This window comes from Pyrus communis, chromosome 2 (assembly GCF_963583255.1).
Source record: "Pyrus communis chromosome 2, drPyrComm1.1, whole genome shotgun sequence".
NCBI classification, from domain to species: Eukaryota; Viridiplantae; Streptophyta; class Magnoliopsida; order Rosales; family Rosaceae; genus Pyrus; species Pyrus communis.
Window position 1 is genome coordinate 4,065,014 of NC_084804.1, and position 21,503 is coordinate 4,086,516.

At 33.9% G+C, this 21,503-nt stretch overlaps 1 protein-coding gene across 1 annotated transcript; it reads left to right on the forward strand.

Moving 5' to 3' along the window:
• Positions 1 to 13,408: 13,408 nt before the first annotated feature.
• LOC137723303 (transcription factor bHLH61-like) lies at positions 13,409 to 14,096 on the forward strand. Its single transcript, XM_068462467.1, has 3 exons — positions 13,409 to 13,486; positions 13,580 to 13,726; positions 13,824 to 14,096. The coding sequence occupies exons 1-3, from the start codon at positions 13,409 to 13,411 to the stop codon at positions 14,094 to 14,096; spliced, it is 498 nt and encodes a 165-aa protein (XP_068318568.1).
• The last annotated feature ends 7,407 nt before the right edge of the window (positions 14,097 to 21,503 follow it).

Consider the following 21,503-nt stretch of genomic DNA (forward strand, 5'->3'; position numbering starts at 1 on the left):
TATCTAAAGAATCTTGCATATGTCTATAAAAAGTTAGGTTTTGACAATTGATTTTATGGTGAAACCTTAGTGATTAAATTATCACAGCTTGAAGAGCAAATCTACAAAGATCCAGTAACCTGTGGCAAACTAGCTACCTGTAATCATATGTACCAGCAGCCATTAGCACACATAATGAATGTGTCTTGATTGGAAATTAAGAAGAGATTAAGTTTACAGCATAAATATGAAATAGCTACATAAATCATGTAGAACGAATTCAAACTCAAGTAACGACGTTAACAATCACATGTATAAGCACATTAATTAGGAGTACGGTATGTTCATGCAAATAGAAAGTACTGCAGTAGAATTGCTGAGCAGATCTCCTTTGGCAGACAGCCTTTCTCATTAGATCATGTGGCCAGACCACCATGTGCATGTATTCAATTTTGTATGTAGAAGATATAGGCAGTTTGCCAAGAGGAGACTGCTCGGTAATTCACCGGCACTGCATCAAAATGCTATGGATTTTTTTATGACCAATAAAACCAAGGAATTTATGGTTACAAGGAAATTTTATGCTATGGATTTTTAATAGCCAAAAGCCATAGTATTTATACAAGCGCTTCAGGTATATGTATGCTCAAAGAACAATACCTTTGAGCAACACCAACTTTATTCCCTTATCCGCAATGCTACAAAAGTATGAACAAGTAGATGCCAATACATTTACACCTATTAATTTAAAATAGGGATAAAAATTAAGGATTTTCACACCTAAGAGCATCTTAGGGACTTCCATCACCACCTTGGAGTACTCATTTAAAGACTTAAAGGGAATCTTTGTGTCTCTAAAGGAATATTGCCTTCAATGGGATAGTCCTTGTAGTAGAATCCCTAAAATTGAAATTTTATGATTTATGTGATAATTTGATTAGGTGCATATTTTTTTTTTGTTTATGTTAACCTTTTTTTGAATTAATTAAAAGCATTAAAAGCTCCAATCAAGATTGTGAGCTGCGTTTTTCACTCAAGATTGTGTCCCTATACAATCCCTATATGTGGATACATACACTATGTGTCTGGTGACTATTTATACATTAGGGACTCACTTTCCGATCCGTTAGAGATCCATTTTGTCCCTATATTTGTTTTTTTACCCATTTTATATTGTGGCTCCATTGAAAATGCTCTACTAGTTTTTTTTTTTTTTTTTTGGGAGGGGTGCAAATATGAAAAGAGTGCTACTAAAACCATCTCAATGTCTTATTTTCCCACTCACCTTTTAATCAAAATGTTAATCACATAATTATCCTTTTAGCAAAAGACTTTTAAATCCACATTTATAAATTTGTTATAACTTTAATTAAATAAACTAAAAGAGAATAAAAACAAAAGTAAAAATAAATCCATCATCCTCCCAAATCATTCATGATGGACCGACGACTATCAAATCCCCAATTATCCATTACCCTCCCCAGCAACAATTACCACCCCACTCTCCCTTTCAATTCTGGTACTACCACCTTCATCCTCTCCTCCTTTTCCTCATAGACGAACAACGACGACAACCCATACTTTAAAATCAAAGAACACCCAATTCCATTTGGAATAAATCGATTTGGAGCAATCTGCCTCTGTATTGGAAAACTCTCCATGTGCTTCTCTCTTCCTTTCCCTTTGGTTTCTCTCTCTTTCCAAAGGAGATGCCGCCAAGTAGGTGTCAAAGGTTTTGGTTTTTGATGGGGGTGGGAGGAGGTTTTGGTGCTAGGGTAGTGGCAATTAAGGAAGCATGAAGGGTTTTTTTTTAACATATTAATATTATTGTTTAAAAAATTAGACATTAGAGGTTATTTTAGGAATAATGGTGGGTGGAGAAATAATATTTTAATTTTTAAAATTTTTATGGTGGGTGAAATTATAATGTGGGTGTAGAAATAGGACAATGGGGTGGGTCTAAACAATATATTAATGAGTGCTACTAGACTCACCCCATTATCTTATTTTTCCACCCACATGATAATTTCACCCATCATAAAAAATTAAAAAAGTAAAATGTAATTTTCCCACCCACCATTATTTCCAAAATATCCCAAATATATATATTTTTAAATAACTCTAATATATCTTTAAATAATATTATAAATAAATAAATAAAAATAGAAAAAATGAAAGAAAATGCAAGACCTAAGACCTGGACATTCATCATGAGACCCAGGATCCCCAAACCACTCTTCTTCCTTTTTTGTCAAAGCCGCATATCTTACACCCAAGTCTCTTTTTCCTCTATTTAAGTTTCTCGCCTTCATCTAGCAGTACTCATTCCTTCCTCCAACCTTTCCGTCGATTCTAACTCAAATCTTTCCCAACCTCTTTCCACCAAAGATATCACACCTCACCCTCCACCCACCATTATTTATTTATTATTTTAAATTATTTTTTATTTTTTCAAAATTTTTGTACTTAATTAAATAGGGGTTTAAGAGTCTTCTTTTAAAAAGATAAATATGCTATTAACATTTTCATTAAATGGTGGGTGGGAAAATAAGACACCGGAGTGGGAATATTAGCACTCTTAGTAGAGACAAATCTATATTTCTGCTCCTAATAAAGATTAATAGTTAGGAGCAAATCCTTATATCCGCCTCTAATTCACCGCCCTAATAATCACTATTTTTGTAGCATATACAATTATTTCATCATGATCTGTAGCACTTGAATGAAAATTTGGGAATAATTTGCGGACTGTAGAGAGTAATTAGGTAGCGTTTAATTTTCAAATTTTATTACTATGCTTCGACTTATGAGTAATGCATGTTTTTATGTATCATATTTACAAACCAACTAATTACCCACATGCATAGACAAATTCCTTATGTATGTGAATATTTAAATAAATTTCTTTTAAGAGGTGGTAGATAAATTTGTGAATATTTTTGCTTTTGTAGCAATTTTTTTTATTTAACAATGAGATAGACACGTGTTAAGATCTTATTAGTTAGAAACTTCGGATCATCTAATATTTCAATCATGTGGAAAATATTCTTCTGCGTAGAAAGGTATATTAATGCATGACAGTATGAGAGAGATAAAAAGATGTATTCATTTGTCACTTAGTACTATGATCTAGAGGTATTCCTACGGTCTAGTGGTTTTCCTCTTCACTTGTAAGTGAGAGATCTTAGGTTCGATTCTTACTGCCAAAAGCGAATTCAAACCACATTATTACTATCTCATTGTGAGGCTAAGCCTACCCTCATTTCCCTTAATGTAGATAATATCATTTGTTAAAAAAAAACATATTCATTTGTCTACCATAAAACTTATTCATTTGTCTACCATGGTATATGACAGTGGTCCAACATATATCCCTGTCCATCCTTGGAAAACCAAACACATCCGAATATAGATATGTGGTCATTCTATTAAGGCTTTTTTATGGTACTGTATCCGCATCTCCTCTACAAGATAATGTACGTACAGTATAGAGAATGTGAAAAGAAAAGAAAAAACGAATATCCATTTTCTCTCTTTGTTGAGGCTTCCCTTCTATTTTACCACGGTCGGCAGTAGCTCAGCTCTAATAGAGGAGATGTGGATATAGTACCAAAATTGGTAAAGAACTGAAGATGTTGTAGGTGATCCCCAGCACTTGCCAATTCTTACTCTAGTTCTTGATATGCCTAGCCATTCCAAACGTGTAAACGATATGCCGAATTGAAGTAGCAAATACTGCTGCTTTTTTCGATACAAGCACGTACCAACCTTTAAGGTTTGACAGACTGTTGATTAGGGTTTACAAATATAGTAGACTGAATAGAACATCAGACTCCAAGACAATTAATAACATTTTAGATTAAAGCTTTTCTTCATGTCTGTCTCAATACAAAGGACCTAGGAGTTGAATTCATCTGCACGGCACTGCAGGCCATATTTACTGTATACATATACAGGATCCAAGTTTGCAACCGTATGGTATTGTTCCTATGATCCTGTCAAACGTGAACTACTCTATACTCACACATGACATGTATGTGAGATTTAGGATAATATCATGCATTGATGAATAGAAGGAGATAAGTTTATATATAACGTTTCTTCTAAAAGAAGTCATATTAAGAACAGTGCACACTTCTAATATATATAATAAGCTAAAAAAAAAAAAATCAATCCTCCCTTCCTAATTCCTATAACAGCATAAATATATTACCAGATCGCATGAAATATGTTACAATATTTAAGCATGATAGCTCGTTTTGGTAGTGCAGCAGGGTGGTTAGAATTTGGTAGGTAAATTTAGTAGTCTTTACTTTGTTTGTTCAAGTTGCCATGACTCTAGAAAAAAAGAATGAGATGCAGGGCTATCCTCTATGTATTGGTCTCAATGAAATAGTTCTGCAATACTGATTATTTTCAAACCCTATATTAAAATTTATTGCCACAATTAATTGTGTACAAATTTCACATGCATGACCTCAATCATCGTATACATAGGGTTTAGATTCAGAAAAATTTCAAGTGTGACGGAGCTTCAGGCTTCAGTAAACCTATGAAATGCAACGCCAGCTCTAAATTCAGACAGCCGCCTACACTTCTTTGCTGATTCCCTTCTTCCGGTTGTAGTACTCCAGAAACACAGGTCATCACTGAAAAGTGAAAATTATAAAGGAACAAAAATGAGAAAGAAAATTGTCATGCACAACCAGTTTTTGAATCAATACCAAAGTGAGAAATTAAATGGTACATGAGGCATGCATGCATAATTTAATTTTCTTTAGATGCATTAGTAATCACGCATACTGGATAATTCAAGTGCTAAATAAACAAAATTTAAGATTGTAGGTTTAATGTACACCAACTCGAATATATACGTATACCATTTTGGTATAGTACATTGTAAAAATTTAACAGACTGCGGTTGGGAAATGAATGAATGGATGAATCAATTTCAACTGCCAATCCTAACAGAGCAAGCAAAAGAGTGCAGAAGAATTGCCGAGCAAATCTCCTTTGGCATAAAGCAAACTACAAAAATAATGCAAGGCTGGCCAGTTTGTTCAGCCAGAATTAAGCATTTGTAATTGTAAGTGGCTACATGCCAGAGGAGACTTTGCTCTGTAATTTATGCAACTGCACAACCAAAAGCTTAAGTTGCGTAGTGTTGAAGTGGAGACTGTTATTTATGGCAACTCAGAGAGAGCATATGCTAGGGATCCTAAGGAACTGTGCTTTCATTTGTCTGTTGCAAAGTACAAGCTTCATCGACTCCATCCACAATTCGCTTCCGACTTTTTCACGGTAGAAAAACTTTAGTTGCACAGACTACTACTTTTTTTCGGTTACATGCTGTAAAGACTTCTTCATGAAGCTGATTTTACTGAATTGATTCGTGATTTTAAGTGGATTAAGTAATATATTGCTGCACTAGAAGAGAAAAATAACTGCAACCAATCAAATTCACAGTACTACATCAGTGCCATATATACATGAGAGATTAATAGTCTAATGCTTTTTTATCTAGTGTTCTTATAAAATTATAATCCCTAGTAAATTAGCCACCGACACGGTAGTATATATAAACATGTAGTTTACTAGCTAGCTAGGACGTGAAACATTAAAAGGACAGAGCTGAAAATCGTGAAAAGAAAATTTATGAGGGAAGATTCAGAGCATGTTCTCAAGATATCTTTTTTCTTCTACTTGTAGTCTTGTTATGTCACCTTCATCGCTTTCAGGACCAGCCAAATGGACCTAACAAAGGTTGATTTTGTTCGAGCAAAAATTCGAGGGTGCATTCACCCATCTGGTGTATATATACATTCGAACATACGTATCCATTTAATTTGCTTTTTTCATTATATATTTCCAGAGAACTATGTTGGCATGACATGAGTTACTATTTTAGTTAGGAGATTTTATTTTAATGATTTTTATAAATAGTCCCACTGTAATTAGCTAGCTAGGTTGCCTATTGATACACCAAAAATTCCATAAACCGTAGACTTTATATTTTAGCAAAGTGCAACTGCACCTTCACGAACAACTGAACTCAAACATAAAGACTAAATTTTAAAGGGTAATAATGAAAAATCCGACAGGCTTCTACCCAAAGAAAACTAAAAAGAAAGACGAATATGTTCATCGATCTGCTGGAACACATAAGCTTGAGTGACTTATGAGGCTGCAGGATATGCCCTAGAACTGAAGTATATCCTTTAAATTACAAACACCATATGTGGGGATAAAATTCGAGGCTGTCTTTAATTTGACTCCCTTTTAACCAATTCCTTGTGTAACGTTTACACCAAATGCTAATTGGACCTCCAATATGTTTAGTTCATGCCAGAATTATGATGGAAGATGCTGGAGCATATATGATATGTGTGTGTGCTCATATATATTCTTTTTCTCTTGTCAACTCTCATATCACATTATGCGGAAGTTCGAGACTGCCATTTACAATTGGTCCTTCTGCATGCCATTATGTCAACATACATATGCTTTTTTTTGGGTCAAATAGTAGAATGGTTAAAATATTTATCAAATTTAAAATTCTAATTCTAATTTTAAAATCATCGAAGTTCAAATATCGACCCTCCCTTCTTACTTTATATTTGTAGGCCCATGATTGAGGCATGGACCTTAATGAACGTGTAATAGATTAAGTTGGGTTGTATCCGATCTCAAGTCAACATCTCCGCAGAAGCCCACATATGAATAAACGATTACATTGAGGGTCAGCCCAATTGCGATACACTAGGGTTGTAAACACGTTGAGTCAAACTGAATATCACTCTTCTTAAGTTTATTTTGTTTAATTTATTTCGAACTCAAACTAAATTTGACTTGCTTGTTATACGAGCCGAGCTCATTAAATTTAAAAATGCGGGAAACATGTAGGGCTCGTTTGAGAAATACTTTTAAATGGTTGAAAGTGAAAATGTTTTTGAATCCAATCGTTAGTAAAAATGCAAATAAATCTTGTAAATACTTTGATTGCTTCTTGCAAAAAACACTCTAAGCGTTTTTAGAACTTGAAATCATTTTCTCTAAAGACACTTTTAGTCATTTACTAGTACTTTCCAAACAAGCTCATAACTCATTCCTATATTCATTGTTGAAACGACCAAGGGTCCATGCTATGTTAGCAAAACTAATGCATGCTTCTTCAACATTGACAAAATGGGATAAGAAAGACACAAAACAAGAAGGCATGGAATAAATTGAAGTATAATAGAGTGTAAAGGGTAACGTTAGATTTTGTGTAGAATTATATGGAACATTGCTAAAAGTAAGCCTATTATTAATACATGTTTTATAGTATGGGCGAATTATTTTTGTGTAGTTTCCATCTTAAGTTATGGCATAAATAATTAGATACACGTATGGTTGGTGGAATCAGAAATCGAACCTTAATCATGTGTGTGGAATTTTAGTCAATTAAAAAGGAGTTTTGGTTGCCATTTAGTATTACGGTCTAATAATATTCCTATTTATTAGTAAGTAAGATGTTTTAGGTTCGATTCTCGCTAAAAGCGAATTTGAACCACATTATTATTAGCTCATTGTGAGGCTAAGCTCACCCTCCTCTTAGTGTAAATAATATCAGTTCTTAAAGAAGAAGAAAAAGTAGTTCTGGTTAATTATTCTCTAGTACAAGCAATATTTGATTCACATCCCATACAATTAAAAAAAGGAGATTTTGGATGCAGTCCCTAGTTATGAAAATTCTTTGACTAAAACCTTGTTGGCTTTCAATTTTTGATCCAAGTTCATGAAATTAATGTGATAATTTATTTCTATATACGTTACTATATTTTTTAAAATTAAAAATTGAAATTTATAGTTGTTTATATTAATGAGATTTTAAATAAAAAACCATAATTTGTGGGATTAAAAATATTAAAATATAAATATACTAGTGTGTGTATAAGCATGGGTACATTCATCAAAATTAACCAAAAAATTATTGTACCAAAACATGGGTACATTCTTCAAAATCACCAAAAAAAAATAATATATATTAGGCTTAATAATATTAGTAAATTTCTTCGATTAAACTTAACATGGATACATTCTCAAATAAAAAAAAAAGAAAAAAGAAAAAAAAAAGAATGTACCTATATAATTTTAAAAATGGATTAGAAAAAAATTGAATAGATTTTATATAAAAAAAAAATGGTACATTTTATAACACATCCCGACCGAAATCAAGGCGTGCTTCCGCGTACACATAATGGTTTTGATGGCATTTGGGTAATAGTTGATCGGCTTACTAAGTCACCGCATTTTATTCCCATCTCTACCTAGCACGAGGCATTTTGGGAACTTATTGGCTTCGGGTTCCATCGGAACTCCGAAGTTAAGCGAGTTCGCGCGAGAGCAATCCCAGGATGGGTGACCCACTGGGAAGTTCTCGTGTAAGTTCCCAGAAACAAAGCCGTAAAGGTGTGGTAGAGGCCCAAAACGGACAATATTGTGCTACGGTGGAGTCGAGCCCGGGATGTGACATTTTGCCTATAACAAATTGGTATATTTAAGAATGAGTACATTTTAAGATTAAAAATTTGAAAAAAAAATTACATGAATGGTACATATAATTAGCATGGGTACATTTAGCAAAATTAAAAATGGGTACAAATAAATAAAAAAATATGGGTACAAATACAAATAAAACTCTATAAAATATGGGCACAAAAAGAAATTAATATATGGGTACAAATTAAAACTGAAAAGAAAAATCGAACAAATTAAAAAAGGGTTGCAAATTAAAAATGGGTACAAACTAAAAATAAAAATATACGATAAAAAATTTAGCCATAAATATAAATATACTAATTGTAACATTTTTAACATTAAATGAATATATTTAGACATAAAAAATATTTTATTATTGAAATAATTAATGATGTTATTAACACTAAAGACCCTGATCAAAAAATAAAAATGAATAAGGTTTTAATCAAAGGAGTAGCAAAAGGAAGGATGAGAACCTAATTTCTCCATTAAAAAATGATTATTGTCGTTTGTTTTTAAGAAGCAAACACCAAAGACGACCATGTTTGAGACACGATTATTGACAAACAAACCTTAGTATCATATAAATCACCTAGTCTTAGCTACTTTTCAAAAATTGGACTGCGCTTTTGCTCATCATGTGAGTGCGGATTCTTTAAACGAAGTGATGAAAAGCAAAAATGTTTCACAAGCAAACCTAGAAATTAAAAAGATGAATGGGATCAGATGAGCCATGCATTGAGCCTCCCTCCCCTTACCACTTGAGAACTTGAGAGAGATATGTCAAACACAAATGGACAAAGAGAAATGGGAATCACAAAAATAAGGAGACAGATACCTCTAGCTAGCTCTGTGACTTTCTGGTAGCTCACACAAGAAACGATTTACAGATAGCAGCCATACATTGGGAAAGTGATTTCGGGTGGTATTTACGTGCAACTGCATGCTAAAATCCATAGTGTGTTTTTGCCTAAGGTATGGGTATTTTGTCATTTTAACAGTATTCTTTTAATAATTAATTTTTTGTGTTTTTTTATTTTATAATTAGTATCTCATAATATGCTACTAATAATGTGATTCAATTTCTCTTTTTTCAAATATGTTCAAAACATCTTAAGAAGCGTGTAATGCCGGTTATAAAAAAGGTCATTCGCATGTAGATAATAATGTGATTAAATTAGTTGTCAAATGATTGTTTTTTTTTTTAACAAAACAATATTATCTACACTAAGGGGGAGGGGGTGGGCTTAGCCTCATAATAGGCTAACAATAATGTAATTCAATCAGTTGTTTATTAAATATTAATTTTCCTATTGTAAACACGTTCAAAACATCTTAAGAGGCGTGTAATGACGGTTATAAAAAGTCTTTCACATGCGGATAATAATGTGATTAAATTAGTTGTCAAATGATTGTTTTTTTTTTTTTAACAAACGATATTATCTAAATTAAGGGGGAGGGCGTGGGCTTAGTTTTACAATAGGCTAGCAATAATATGATTTAATCAGTTGTTTATTAAATATTATTTTATCTATTTTTTAAGCACGTTCAAAACATCTTAAGAGGCGTGTAATGCCGGTTATAAAAAAAATCTTTCGCACACAAATAATAATATGATTAAATTAGTTGTCAAATGATTGTTTTTTTTTTTTTTTTTTAACAAATGATATTATCTACACTAAGGGGGAGGGTGTGGGTTTAACCTCATGATGGGTTAGCAATAATGTGATTCAATCAATTGTTTATTAAATATTATTTTCTCTATTTTTAATGTAAATTCTATAGAGACCGATTTATTATGTGAATTCAGCTGCTTTAATTGGTATATGAGGGGTTTCTTCTAGCATAATCTAAGATTATTCATTTACTTCAAATATTTGACTTTTCTTTTGTCAATTTAAGCATATAAATATATTTAAAACGTGTAAGTCACGTATATATATACAAAGGTTGTCTTGGTGGGTTTGTGTGGTGGCAACGACATCATGTGACTAAGGTGTACGTTCATTCACATCGAGTTTCAGTGAAACCTCTCCACTACTATGAAGCACAAATCTGACACTTGGGAGGAGAAAAACTATGGTGTCACCGTTGCATATGTCCATTGTCTCATAATTAAAATTCCTTGGTTGAGCCAAATAATAAGGAAAATGATTCTAGTTCTTGATTTCAATTCAGTCATAATTCTCAATGACTCCTTCTCCTGAAAGTTATTTTTGTTTTACAACATGGTGATTTGTCACAAAGATAGAGATCTAACTGGGGTGCAAGGAGATTGGCCTAATCACATTTGTCGCAAAGTGACTGTATAGCCTTCTATTGGTTGTAGTTTACTAGTTGATATAGGGGTGTACCATCCACACACCCATTTTTACTTCTTCCATACCCTTTGTTAATTTCTGTCATTTGATTCTTCAATCTATCTGATCCGACGGTCGAAAATTAAAAGGGTGTGAGAGAAGTAAAAATTGATGTGTGGATATCACACCCCGTTGACATAATATCCGAACTGTCTTTGTAATAATCTTAAGTTTAATTAATTTCTGTTTCTCACTCTTTTATTTGTTTGCACTAAAGTTTTACTGTGAAGAATGTATGAGTAAGTTTGATATATATTATTTTTGTTTGTCAGTAACAACTTAAGATTTTAAGGTTAGTGATTGTTGTAACAAAATTAAAGATGAAAACGAAAAGCTATATATCTCCTCTTTTTTAGTAGCACAAAAATCTTAAGTTTCGTATTTCACTTATCTCCTATTTCATATATAAAATATTATAGCTAAATCTTGAATATGTACAATCAAATGCAAATCAACACCTTATGATAAATTGAGCATTCTTGCATTTGAGATTTCAAATATTTGAGTTTGCAACTTAGCTTGTATGTAGTCTAAAATATAATCCCATATGTTTAGATTGAGTGGCTCGTTATATCATTTTGTAAAGGGAATTTGGCGAGCCCTACTAAAGGGGAAAGAACGATAAAGAATAGGAAAGGGATCCTCTCAGGATTTCTTTTTACAAAATCCACTAAGTTCGGGATTCGAACTATTAAAATTTGATCTAACGATTACAGTTATTATATCGTTGGATTAAATTTCAACGGTCTAAATCTCGAAACTTAATGAACTTGATGGAAATGAATAAAACAGAAAGTATAGTGTCAGATTATGTGAGCTACGGCCAGTGGTAAAGCAATTAATAGAGCCAATCAACTGCACCTGCCAGCACTAATAATATACACTTTATGGGTATGGCCATGCAGTGTGGTATATATGTTAAGGCAAGGGGAGACAAATCGAGCCAAACGAGACGCCCGTGAATACGTGCTACTGTTAAATCAGTGTTAATGCATGCCTTATATATGCCTCTTCCTCCAGATTATTAGCTCGCTCAGTGTCTGTGATGTACATACATGTGTCTTTGTTCTGACATATCAAACCCCATCTCTGCCGACTCATTTCCCATAAACCCTAGCCATCCCAATGCAAATTTCCCAACTGGAAAAGTAGGTGAATGGGACAATAACATAATGGATGTGATATCCACACATCATTTTTTACTTCTCACATATCCTTTTAATTTTCGGCCGTCTGATCAGATGAATTGAAAAAGATCAATGGACATAAATTAACAAAGTGTGTGTGAGAAGTAAAATGAGATCTGTTGATAGCACACCCCTAACATAATCCCATTCCTTCTTTTGTGGTTTTGGCACTTGATTATATAAAAATAGCTATTTAGCTAGAACTAGACTAGTTTAGTTTGTCCCCACCTGCCTTCTGTGCTCCTCTTAACTCTTTCAATCCTAATAGTAGTGAATAATTTGTCTTAATCTTCATGTCTTGGACATGTACCAATTACTAGAGTCTTGATCCCACCTCCATCTCATATTAGATAGTACTATATCTTAATATTTGAAATACTAAATTACAAATTCTTAACTCAAACAAACAGATAAGGCAGATCTGTGTTTTTAAACATATGTTGAAAATTAAATTACTGAAGTCATATATGGGTCAATATATAATATGAACGAGAAATTCTTACACACGACCATAATATATCTCAATAATCCATAATGTTTCAGCAATCAAGTCATAAGACATTGTCAAACGTCTTTCCCCCAAAAAACAAAAAGAAAAAGACATTGTCTAACGTGATTGATTAACACCATATTAATGGGTGACCAACTCCCAAGTGAGAGTGACATTCATGTAAGGATAGAATTCACTCAATTTTTTTTTTTTTAAGGAAAATAAAATTAAATAGAAAAACCTCTGGGGCATCTACTACAAGAGTTATCAAAGTGCAAGGCATTCCTTGCACAACTAGAAACAAAATTAGAATTCACTCTGTTTATTGTGTATGTTTACAATATTTAGTAATATTATTTCTCTTTTTTATCAATAATAAAAGGAAAAAAGAAACTTTACCATTTCCATTGGTTTTGGACTTATTTGATGTCTTATATAATTGCATACCATTTGATTTGTAGATTCAAGCTCAACTAAGTTGGTTAGAACAATGTGTTTTTTTCTCTGCACCTAAGTTCAAATTTTCTTTTTTGTAACTTCAATAAATTTGGTGTAGAATAATTTACTATTGCCAAAAAAACAAAATGTATGCCATTTGAATCATTTGTAAAACTTCTGTTGGATATACAGTTTTGCAGTACCTTTGCCTATTCAGATAAAAACAAGAGGAGAATAGTTTGGAAATTCAAAATTCCAACCCCCACTAGTCAGTTAAAGCGCTCTCCTTGCTCTTGGCAAGCTATAAAAGCCATCCCATCCCATGCATGCCACAAAATTATTAACTCAAATCTGAATACTAGCTCGTGTGCGTTTAAAAGTAAAAAACACAAAGAGAGAAACAGCCAAACAAAGAAACAGAGCTGATGAGAGCTATGGTCTCCGGGCTGCGGAAGAGAGTAGCATTGCGCCGAAAGCTTCAAATTCTAAGGAGCCTTACCAAGACAAAATCCGTAATTTCATCTGTTCTTTTAATTTCTTGGTACTAGCTAGCTAGCTAACCTATTAAACATTCTGTGTGTTTTGTTGGATGTTTATACTTAAAGGGCAAAGGGACCTCCATTGTCGTGGATGCTTTACCCCACATTTATATGCTGAAACTCAAGCTCGAAGCAGTCCACAGAGAGTACTTGCATCTCATGGCTATCAAGACAGATTACATAAACCTAATCAAACATCTTCAAGTCCGCGAGGTCTCTCCCTCTTTCTCTCTCTCTCTCTCCCTCTCTCTCTGTGTACTTTATATATATTTATTAATTTTGTGAATATTGTATATGCATGGATGGGCAGGAAGTGAAGGTAGAGAAGATTCAGGAAGGGTTTCATGTGAGAGTGAAGTGTGAGAAAGCAAAGGACACTCTGGTTTCAGTTTTGGAGGTATTTGAAGAAATGGGTCTCAATGTTGTGCAAGCTAGAGTTTCATGCAACAACAATTTTTCCATGGAAGCCATTGCAGCTGTAGCTGATCACCAAAACCAAGAAAAGCTGGATGTGATAGTTGTGACACAGACAATACTTAGGGCCACCAAGATTAATCAAGATGGAAAGGAGACGCATGAATGATTTGTAGTTCCTCGAGTTAATAACTCTTACTTTGTAGAGTTGAATCTTCTCATCAATGTATAATGAAGATATTAATTGATGCGTATGTAATATAGAAGTATTTTTGTGTCTATTAATTGATGCGTATGTAATATAGAAGTATTTTTGTGTCACTTCCACTTTGAACATCTGAAAAAGGTATTGAAATCTGGTAATGAGACCAAAATTGAAACTTCATTGCGTTGTCTAATTTAGTAAATTTTTAACTGATTTCAGATCACTATTTTTTTGTGTGCGTGATCAATATACGGCATATGGAAATCTAAATAAAAGTAAATTATACATGCGTATGTTGAATAAAACAAATTGGAGTGAGACATTAATTTTTCTGGATTAAGTGGAACTGTACATACACATTGGAATGTTACTACAAAAATTTCTTGTATTCTAAGTTCTTTGCTCACAAGGAGTTTCGATGCAAGAGAACTAGCTTTTACATCTATGGTAAAATGAATTAAAACCATTATTAATTAGCATCAATGGAACTTATGGCATCAGGGCTTTAAGTTTTGCAGTAAAATACATTGGAACTTTAAAGCATGTGTATGTAGCCTTCAAAGTTTTTTGGGGGGTTTTTGTTTCCAAGCCTCTATTTTTTTGTTTCCAATTTTTTTGGGGTTTTATTTTAGTTCTTTGCAATTGTAAGATGGTGCTAGAGCAATGTCATTCTTGAAAGGCTTTTGGCATCGGTAAAGATACCACAGGAACGATTACTCAAGTGCTTGGATTGATGACGTTGTTAGAGTTTATATCATCTAGTTCATGATTGGATTGTCTGTTTGTTTGTTACTACAGTTTGGATACGAGAATCTCGTTCGTTTAGGGACGAGGAGAGTTCATATGCTTCTTTTTTTCTTTTTTTTTTTCATGTCCTCAACATCTGTCTATTGGAATATGAATTTGCAGTCTGTTGGAATCTATTTGTATTAGGGCGTGTCCGATAATTAATGGAATATGTCTGTCTGAATCTATATCCATCTGTCATCTGTCTGAATTTGGAATCTGCGTGCATGCTTGTTCGCCTAGCGAAGCCTACACCCACATCTTCAAACTCATGCCGTGTACTGCCATGAGTTTGAGGGGGTGTTGGAATTCATGAGTTTATTTAGGAAATTAATTAGATATTTGATTTGATTTTGTATTAAGGTATTTTTGGTATCTTACGCATTGAGGTTTCTTAGGTTTAGGTCTCTAGCTTGTAATTTAGTTTGAGAATTAAGTCTGTCAAAACGTACCCCTTACTTTATGTTGAACCTAAAAAACTATTAAGCCTACGTGGCGCGCAGGCCAAGTAACTAATGAGCTAACTACGTCTTTCGGTTATGTGCGGGGCATGCCAACTCGACGGCCGAGCTCGGCCAGGGAGTAAAATGTGTTGATGTTGCATTGAGCGCGCTGCTGACTTCTTGATCTTGCGATTGCGGCCGAGGAAGGAACACGTCTCGACCTTCGAGTTCTAGAGCCTGAAGACAAGGCTGCTAGTTTTGCAAAGTTCAATATCAAATTCAACTTTCAATGTACCCAATGTAGTAACTTGGTAACACCTCACTTCATCGAGAAAGCTAATGAAATGACCTCTACCAACAAGGACTCGAAAATCCTTGTCGACCGAGACTTGGATAGGTAATCAGTCGACTTCGAAGCAATGTTGTTTATCCAAACTAAAGGTACTTTGCGATCAGCTAACTCTACGGCAACAGTGTTGTTTATCCAAACTGAAGATGTCACCAGTTGCCTTCACAGTGTTGTTTATCCAAAATGAAGATGTGTTGGCGGAAAAAAAATAAAATAAAAATAAAAATCTCAAGGTTGTTGAGAGGTTTCACATAAAGCAAGAGTTTGCGCATGACAGTTTTTTTGTTGAATTGGAGAGGGTTTGAATGTATGCTCCATCCTCTATTTATAATAGTGAATCCCTTCATAGCTGGGCTAAAAGCATATTCGGATTAGACCACTCCATCCTTATCTAAACCAATCCATTTTGCAACAGGATTCGGCCGATCCTGACTGGATGGCCCGCAATGACTGGACGACCCATTATAATTCTAGAAGAAGACTACTAGGCCGAGAACAACTCCTAGCTCAGCCAAAACAATATTTTGGGCCCAAACAGTTTGTAATCATTTTGATATTCTTGTTTATTTTGTTTTAGTGATAATATTTATAGTTTCATAATTTGTTCGTCGTTTGTCCATTTGGCACTCTAATTTTCAACGCTCCATTAGCACTCAAAAACTATATTTTTAATTGTAATAAAACTGTACTATCTTTCTTCCTTGGTTAGTATACCTGAAATTTTAGTTTGTCAACCCCAAGGTGATTAAGATTTTAGTTCTGCGTACTTGTAGAATATCCGTCATGAGTAAAAGTGATAAGGTTAAAATAAGTAGGTAAGTGAGAAGGTTGCTAACACTCCCTTGTTAGAAAAGAAATTCTATTTCAGGGGACTTAAAAGAAGAAATTGATTTGGGGCCTTCTACATGCATAGGCCTAGAAAAGGTGGCTTATAAGCTCCTGGGCCTTTCCTCAAAAAAGGCGGCCTAATCGCAGTTGGTGTTTTTTGGTTCGAAAACGGAAACTTCACTAAAATAGAAAGAGACTGTAAGACCGCAGGCTGAAACCACAAATGCACAACTGCGAGACTACCGTAGCAGCCAAACCGAAAAATAAAACCCTAAATTGCAAAGCCCCAAAGTAGCAATACACTTTCCAAGCTCCAAAAACCCAAATAGAAAACCCTTATCAACACTCAAAAACACCTTGAAGAGAACACACATCAAACAAGAGCCATATATAAATCAGATGCTGTGGGTACTGGTGTTAATTTTGTAACATAATATCAGTACTAGTTTTGGCCAGGCTACTGAACTGGCCAGGTTAGGGTATTATTGCCCTGAGCTCAAACCCTAAATTTGCCTTAACTGGGGATTGAAGGCGGAGATGGAGGTGGTTGTAACTGGTGTTAGGGTATAATGGTACAGAGCTTTTCTATGGTTTATGCAGTGTGTAGGGGTGCTTTATAAATTCGAATTTGGTCCTTATCTGATAGGTAGGTTGGTACTTGGTAGTGACACCTCGGACCAAAAACCAAGAATTATGGTACGAACTAGTAGGCAACTTGCAAATGAGTCTCAACACTTCCTTATATATTTTAGGAAATTACATTGTTTTATTTGGATAAAATTTGTTCTCATTAGATTATATCTTTCATAACATGCATTTTGAACTTAATTATAAGTTACGACATGAACATATGTAAACTACTAAGGTTAATTTATTGATGAGGGTAACTAAGTAGGGTGATAAATAGAGTTAGATTACAGATCTAGCGAGCCCTATTAGTAACCTGGAGAAGTATATATCAAACTCAAACTTATGAATCAACATTTTAAAATAAATTCACATTTCTTACCTCTTTAATAGAAAACTATCTATCCAATCCAATCCAACTTTACAGTGCAAAAAGTTGCATATTTTCACACATGTGCAATGTACGTGCATGGGTGTTATGGCCGTACCCATCAACTTCACCAATGGAAGCTTCCATAGCAATACAATATGCAACTGTTGTAAATGTCGACGTTACCTACTTCAACTTGCACCCTATTGAAAATTACAGAGCAGGCCTGCAGGCTGCAGCTTCAATCTTGACCATCAATAAATAGTTTAATTATACATCAGATCGATGTGACCCGCTTGATGACGAAATGCTAGATTTCGCCTTTGAAGTGCAGTGAAAAAAGTTACATGCATGCAGATTTAATTAGCTTAAATCCTTGGAGGTACACAAGGGGCCACTTCCATAGTTCCTTGTTAAAAGCTTTCACCCAATCGGTTAAATAGGACGATAATTTCTCAATTTTCTTGAACATATATGTCAATAGTTGGAGAGTTATATTCTAATTGTGGTTGGTCCCAAAGCCCCGACAAAATCAAAAGTCAGAAACAAAGCTAAAGTCAACCAAATAATTAGTGTCCCTTCCAGGAAAATATCATATAACAATTGTACATTCGATTCTCTAATTCCTAACACCAACATGTATTCAAAAATTTATAAGTTGAACCCAAATATGGATGAAGTACAAGTTGTCTGGTGATCTGTTAAATAATGATAATGCATGATTAGCTTAAGATATATCTAAAATATGTTGGGTAGAATTTTTATTTTTTTTATCAAATTATAGACGTTTATATATCAATTGTCAGGATATTAGAAAGCCACCCTGACATGTCTAACTCTGGCCGCCGGTAGCAGCCTCTATTCCAAAATATCAACAAAGCGATTGAGTGCGCTCCATTGCTAAGTAAGAACACCACAGTGCTAAGTTTATTGGCTAAGTTATGAATATATCAACAAGAGTTCCTTCTACGTTTAGGTGTGATTTTGTGAAGATGCCAAATTGGCTTGGGACAAAGGTTAACAAGGTGAATCCATCTCGTGCCCCCACCGTAATTGGACATAGTTCTGAGTGATATATCCTCTTATCCAGGAGCGAAGTTAGAAAATTAGTTTACCAGGGAATAATTAAGTAGAGGCTTATCGGGAAGATAATTAAGTAGAGGCAGATGTAAGACTCTATCCTCGTTGCATGCCAATAATAGCAGGTGGAGTGCCAAGAATTTTTTCTAGTTTTTCGGTGAGGCATTTCTTGGAGCACTTGGCTGAACCATACTAATTGTGTGCTCAGCTCAGCGTATATCTCCGAACTTTAGTGTTTGTTTAATTGTGTGTTTAGGTTAAGATTAGTATAGTCACTACAACAAAGTGTTAATTTGTTAATCAAATATGTAAAGGGGCAGGAGCTCTAATTTATATGACAGTTGAGAGGAGGTAAGGTTAATGGGCCTTTATTATTTTAAGAAAATGATTGTTAAACTTTTCTCAAAAACGTTATCATTATCTAACAATATATAGGTTTTCCCCTGCTCTTCTTGATGAATTGCAATAACCAACTTTGATACTCGCCTCCCGATGGTCTTAGAAGATAATCGAGTGGTAGAGTTGCATTGGAGAGATGTCAATGTTGTTTAGTTTTTGTTGAACTCATCTGTGTCACGGATAAAATTTGAAGAAGATATAACTTGGGGTAGTTTTGTCAAATTGTTTAAAATTATGTATATTTTTTTTACCCAGCCAAAAAAGTTGAGATACTGTTCTGACCCTCTCAGTATTACACGGATCAGGACAACATGTGGGTTACATTCCGTTGGTTAATATTGCTTATATTGCTTAGCTGGGAGATCACAAAGCTTCAATGCGACATATACTCACCCAAATATGGCTCTCTCTCTCTCTCTCTCTCTCTCTCTCTCTCTCTCTCTCTCTCTCTCTCTCTCTCTCTCTCTCTCTCTCTCTCTCTCTCTCTCTCTCTCTCTCTCTCTCTCTCTTATCACATCGTTGTCATAAATATGAACATGCTTGCTTCCTATTCAATATTCCTGTCGAGCGTAAAAAGCATGTGTTTGGCTCCTAGGAAAAATATTCAAGCCGAAGATTCATTTCTAATTTAAAATATGATTTGAGGAAAGCCATTGGGAACTTTCCCATTCCATGAAAAATATACATAGTTGTGAACAAGCCGCATATCGCGTTTTACTACAATGGCAAAAAGCAATTATGTTATGTACTATGGTGTTTATGCATTATAGTACGAGTTCGATCTTATGATCTCACTCCTTTTCAACAACTAACTATTGCATGTGGTTCAATATTAGCAAATAGAGAGTTGAGTTTTTATTCATACATATCAGGTTCAAACCCTCCATTAATAATAATAATTAAAAAGAAGACTGTGAGCTGTGACATACGTTTGAGATAGAGCGGCCATGACGGATGCAGTGGGTGAAGAAATACTAAAATGAATTAAACTAAATGAAAAAATATATATAAAAAACTAGGGTTAGTAAACATTAGAGTTGTACAATATATAAAGAGCAATATAAAAGTCGTATTCATGTGCATATATACATTGCTTCACGGCACCCATGGATGGGGTTCTAGAAGACTTGTATTTATTTAGGGTTTTGATAGTTTTGATGTAACATATAGGCCAATTGGGACTGCAGGAATAGTATTAACTGACTTGGTCAAGTTTTGAGGCTAAACTTTAGATTCACGCCAAAATTTTAAATTTTGAAACCAGCCTCAAATTATCCAAAATGTTTTAGAGATATTATTTTTGGCTTTGTCTTGAGTCATTTTCCTTAAAAATGTACTAAATGTTCTCCAATTAATTAAAAACATATGATTATCTTCCACCTTTTGGGATTACTCTATGTCTATAATTCGTTATGAATAGTTTTATTGTGATCATAACATTCTATCAAGTTTAATTTATTTTTTGTTTTTATGTTAACACGATTTTTTTTAAATAGAATTATAACGTTAATGAATTAAATAATTAACTGTTAAAAAAATCGGCAAAGTCGAGACATTATCATGATTGACTGATCTAACCCAATAATGAAAAGAAAGTTAAAACACTGTCATTGAGGTACTGCTTAGCCTAGCTACAATAGGTGTAATTTGACTTTTCTTATTAATTAATGGAAAATTGATTTGAATTAGATAGGGATTAAGAGACCTTGAGAGACAGGAAGGATAAACAAATTTGGTGAGATCATCATGGTTATATAAAATGAGTCGATTAAACAACATTATCAATTTATCATGTCATTTAGATAAGTCATATTCATACATGGTACTTGCCTCTCTATTTTCCTTGTATCTTCGGTTGGGGAAGGAAGTCCGTGTGAAGTTAATTAAATCGTTTTCCATTGAATTTAACGAGGAGAACATAATTAATATCCTTGTTTATTTATGATTAATCACAATGTAGTAGGTGTTGACAAACTCACAAAATAATAGACAAGCATTTATTAATGTAACAAAATATCAAGCATTTAGTGAGCTCTAAGAACATCTGCAAATGGGGAGGAGAAATGCTAACGAGAAAAGTGGAATTATTTCTGAATTTTCTGCCACTTTTTGTTTTTTGTTTTTGGCACAATATTTTATAATGTTGGTACAGAAATTGACGTTAAACTATAAAGTGACAGACAATCCATGAAGTGTACCACTTTGAGAGAGTCACCCTAGCATTTCTTCCAAATGAGATGTCAAATCTTACATGAACTGATGTGACAAAAAAAAAAAGATGGTTTTATGGTTTCAAAAGAGATGCCAAAATTCTATATGGATTGGCATACTCTACTTTGTTGCCAAATTTGAAGGCAATGTCATTTTTTTTTTTATGTTGAACCCATTCATTTTATGACGCATTATTTATAAATAACCCAAAAGAATTTTAATTCATCATCTCGGTTGGAATAGAAGACTTTACAAAATGCTATTTTGCCACATCAGCT

Coding starts and splice junctions, on each gene's coding strand:
- LOC137723303 (XM_068462467.1), top strand. CDS start 13,409: ATGGTCTCCGGGCTGCGGAAGAGAGTAGCATTGCGCCGAAAGCTTCAA. Junction 13,487..13,579: donor GCCTTACCAAGACAAAATCC/GTAATTTCATCT, acceptor TTATACTTAAAG/GGCAAAGGGACCTCCATTGT. Junction 13,727..13,823: donor AACATCTTCAAGTCCGCGAG/GTCTCTCCCTCT, acceptor ATGGATGGGCAG/GAAGTGAAGGTAGAGAAGAT.